This window comes from Bison bison, unplaced genomic scaffold (assembly GCF_000754665.1).
Source record: "Bison bison bison isolate TAMUID 2011002044 unplaced genomic scaffold, Bison_UMD1.0 scf7180017864182, whole genome shotgun sequence".
Lineage (NCBI taxonomy): Eukaryota > Metazoa > Chordata > Mammalia > Artiodactyla > Bovidae > Bison > Bison bison.
The window spans coordinates 75,276-79,527 of record NW_011494754.1 but is presented as its reverse complement, the minus strand read 5'-3'; the positions used below and the strand labels follow the sequence as shown (position 1 = coordinate 79,527).

Sequence of the window (4,252 nt, the reverse complement as noted above, 5' to 3'; positions counted from 1 at the left end):
CTAAAATCTAGATTCAGATGTAATGCTACTGCTTTCAAGGAGGTATAAACAGGCCTTGCAAATAGGAGACAGAACTGTGCCTCGAGCTTTGCTTCTTTGGTAATTTTAAAGCACTGGCGAGAGTGACTTCAAGTGTTTAAAACAAAGTAGTCTGAATTGTTATAAACGAAACAGAATTTATTATTAAAAGGTTAACTAGATTAAAAAATTGGCCTGATTGGGGGAAAACTGTCACAGGTATGAGAAAGTAGATCTGGAATCACTTATTTGCATGCAAGTGAACCAATCAGCAATTGTAAAAGTAGGCCTTCATTTGCATAAGTTTGCCTACAAATTCGGTGGCGCAGGCGCCATTTTACTTTCTCTCAGAAGACACTGCAATCATAATGCCGGAACCAGCCAAGTCCGCACCGGCCCCTAAGAAGGGCTCCAAAAAGGCGGTGACCAAGGCTCAGAAGAAGGATGGCAAGAAGCGCAAGCGCAGCCGCAAGGAGAGCTACTCCGTGTACGTGTACAAGGTGCTGAAGCAGGTCCACCCGGACACCGGTATCTCGTCCAAAGCCATGGGAATCATGAACTCCTTCGTCAATGACATTTTCGAGCGCATCGCTGGCGAGGCATCGCGCCTGGCGCATTACAACAAGCGCTCGACCATCACATCCAGGGAGATCCAGACCGCCGTTCGCCTGCTGTTGCCCGGGGAGCTGGCCAAGCACGCCGTGTCTGAGGGCACCAAGGCTGTCACCAAGTACACCAGCTCCAAGTAGATATATTTATAGTAACTATAAAACCCAAAGGCTCTTTTCAGAGCCACCGCATGTTTTCACCATCAGAGCTGCGTACTGGTGTGAATACGAGGCGTTCAGTCAGTGTTTAGGTTAACATGTATTCATCAAAGCACTACTTTCTACCAACGGTTCCGCTTACAAAGGTCCCCAGCAGCCGAACTGAACGTCGGCTGAAATAATCTGCTAACCCCAATTCTTGGAGCTCCAGGTTATCTTAATAAAATTTGTACAGGGTGCTCCGTTGGCTACTATGGGCACTTTATGAATCTTTGATCTTGGTTATATCTAAACCGTCACCCTGCCGAATTCTAGAGGCAACATTTAGGTTTGAAAATCCCGCTCTATAAAACCGGAACTTCGTAAGTATGACGTTGCGGGTCTCCACCCGGGTTCTTTGTGTGGCTCAGGGCTTCTCTTGTAGCTCAGTCGGTAAAGAATGTGCCTGCAATGCAGAAGCCATGGTGTTCGATTCCTGGGTCGGGAACATCCCCTGGAGAAGGCAACGGCAACCCACTCCAGTATTCTTGCCTGGAGAATCCCGTGGACAAAGGAACCTGGCGGGCTACAGTCTATGGGGTCGACTGAGTGACTTTTACTACTACTACTACTAATTCCTTTTACTCCCTCTCGCCTACCCCTGGCCCTTTGCCTAGGGCTTTCGAGCTCTGGCTAAGCATAGATTCTTTACATGTTTGGTGGCTGCAACTCTCCAGTAAGGGAACAGTAGTTATTTATTTTTTGTTTGTTTGTTTGTTTTATCTTCCTCCTGGATTTTAGAGAGGCTCTCGTCATTAGATTTTTTTTTTTAAGAATACAATCATCCCAGTCTTCTGACTCGTTTTACAAACTAGACTAGCAAAGTTCACGGAATTCTGTGTTCAGCCGACTCAGTCTTCACTCGTGCGGCCACATACTGTGAAACCTGTCTCAACAATCTCCAGTCCGTCAGGTTACTGCGATCTTCCGAGCCCATCCCCCTATCCTGCTTCCAGTCCTCCCCGCGCTCAGTTCAGAAAACGCAGCCATCTTGGTGACAAAGAAGAGGGGTCCTCAGGGCCGGCTCAGAACGCAAACAAGGAAAACTGTGGATGTAAAGATGCTTTTTAACGTTGTGAGCCGAACACCGAGGTTTGAAAGCCTACGGTTTATGCTCAAGAGAATAAATCCCGAAAGATAAAAGGCAGGGCTCTTCCTCATATTTCCGGAAACTGCAAATTAGAGGCGTCCTTTTGGAAGTTAGGAATGAAGGGTTGGGTTAAGGGCACCTCACCCACACATGGAAATGCCAAATCCACCCAAGAACTGCTATTATTGTCCTTTAGAAACAATCCTAGGCGGCCTCCCTGGCCAGTCTATCAGAGCTCCCTTTTATTGTCTCAAAAAGTTAAAAAAATAAGCACAAGGATAAAAACCAGTTTATTTTCAGGTTGCCAAATTACAATTGCTCTTGCACTGATTCTGATAAACTTGCTTTGAGTTTGAGGTGATACTGAAACTTCTGTCCATAGTGAATTTGGTTTCTATTCCAGAGTCACCGTGGGGGGCTTTATGTTTCGTGTGTGTGTGTGTGTGTGTGTGTGTGTGTGTTTAATTTTACCGGCTCACAGCCTTTGGATGATCCCCCATCTCACAGAAATCAAAAAATCTATGCTATGGCCACAAGCCCTGCAGAGTCTGGCCCTCATCTCTCTCCAGCCCAAACCCAAAGGATTTCTTTTTTCTCTATTTTGTTTTGTGTTTCTTCATTGTTTTTTGGTTTTGTTCCCACCACCCTCCTTCCCTTACATCCTTTAAACTGTGGGCCTCTTTCTCCAGCCTCCAGGCCTCTGCAATTATTCTTTGCCTGAAATGTTCCTGATTCCACATCCATCCCCAGCATATACACCGTTTATTGACCAGCAACTCCAATTTCAGCCTAATGACTAGATTCTTGGGGAAGCTGGACTCCACTGTTTAAGGCTCTCAGAGCCACAAACAACTGGCCATATACCCACCTTCACCTCCCCACCTCAAATTAATCAATACAGAGGGACTTGGGTGGAATCAGAACCCCATTCCTGAGCCTAAGAGAGGGACTCTGCTTTCCCTGGAGCACAAGGCAGGGAGAAAATGGAGACCTTAAAAAAACCGAGGTTGTATTAGTAAGGAAAGAGGGCAAATGAACTTTGAGATGGCACGTGCACTGCCTGATGTAAGAACCTTCTGGACAGAAGGTACATCCACCAAGTTCATTGTATGTTCAAGTCCCAAGAGCTGAATTATGTACTGAATCTATAAAGAACTTGAGTATACATCAGAATCACCCAGATGGCTTGTTAAAGGATAGATTGCTGTCCCCATTCCCAAAGTTTCTATTTCATTAGCCCTGGGAGATGTGAGAACTTACCTTACAAAAAAAAAATGCCCAGCAAATAAAGATGCTCTTTATGTAGTAGGTTTTGAGAACATCTAATATATGGTGAAGAAAAAGCGAACACAGGAGTTTCTGGGTGATAAAAATGAGTTTATGGCCTGGAAAAAACTCTACTTAGGACTGAGCCCCATGTGTGGCCATTATCTTGTTACCTTCTATCTTGGGCCATCATATTTGATTGATGTAGGTATCTGCCCACCTGGATTAATCAGATTTGCTTTCCTAAAATTGAAAAAAAAGGGACTGAAGAAAAAGGCCTAAGTGTTCAGTAATTCCTTAAATATAGTCAGCAAATTTAACTTTCTAGAAAGTTTTTTTTTTAATTATCTGGAATTGTTTGTTTTTTTATGTTTACATCAATTTGTACAAAAGAACTTCCATTTGTACACTTTCAATTTCTTAAGAACATATGTAAACTATATTTGTTGAACATATACATAAACATATTCCTAGGTTGTTTCACTCAATTCTCACAAAAATATGAATTTACTCCTATATTACAGATAAGGGAACAGTGGTTAGCAGTTTGCTGAAGACCACAACTATAGAAAATGATTATTCAAGACTTCAAATGTATGTCATCATGGTTCAAATGCCACTTTCTTTTTCTCCGTGTCTCTTTGATGACATGAGAAATAAGAATACCAATAATGCAAATAACAACAGCCAAAACATACATCATTTACGATGTGACAGGCAGTGGCCAAAATATGAAGTACTATTTAATGTCATTCACCCCTGAAACTATAAGATAGGAATTAAAGTTATCTCCATTTTACAGATAAGGAAACAGAGTCATACACAGATTTAAATGACTTATCCAAGGAAAGAGAAAAAGAATAGCATCCCTGTGCACAAGGTTTCCTTCTTTTTATCACTGAGGAATGGTATTGAGACTGTTTCTTTAAAATCTAATAAACTATTTATTCAATGGCATAGATTCAGTTCAGTTCAGCTCAGTCGCTCAGTCGTGTCCGACTCTTTGCAACCCCATGAACCACAGCACGCCAGGCCTCCCTGTCCATCACCAACTCCCGGAGTCCACCCAAAC

The 4,252-nt window shown here is 43.1% G+C and overlaps 1 protein-coding gene across 1 annotated transcript; it reads left to right on the top strand.

The window, feature by feature from the left end:
- The first annotated feature begins 347 nt into the window (after positions 1–347).
- LOC104991084 (histone H2B type 1) lies at positions 348–818 on the top strand. The gene has a single exon (XM_010843431.1). The coding sequence runs from the start codon at positions 387–389 to the stop codon at positions 765–767; it is 381 nt and encodes a 126-aa protein (XP_010841733.1). The 5' UTR covers positions 348–386; the 3' UTR covers positions 768–818.
- The last annotated feature ends 3,434 nt before the right edge of the window (positions 819–4,252 follow it).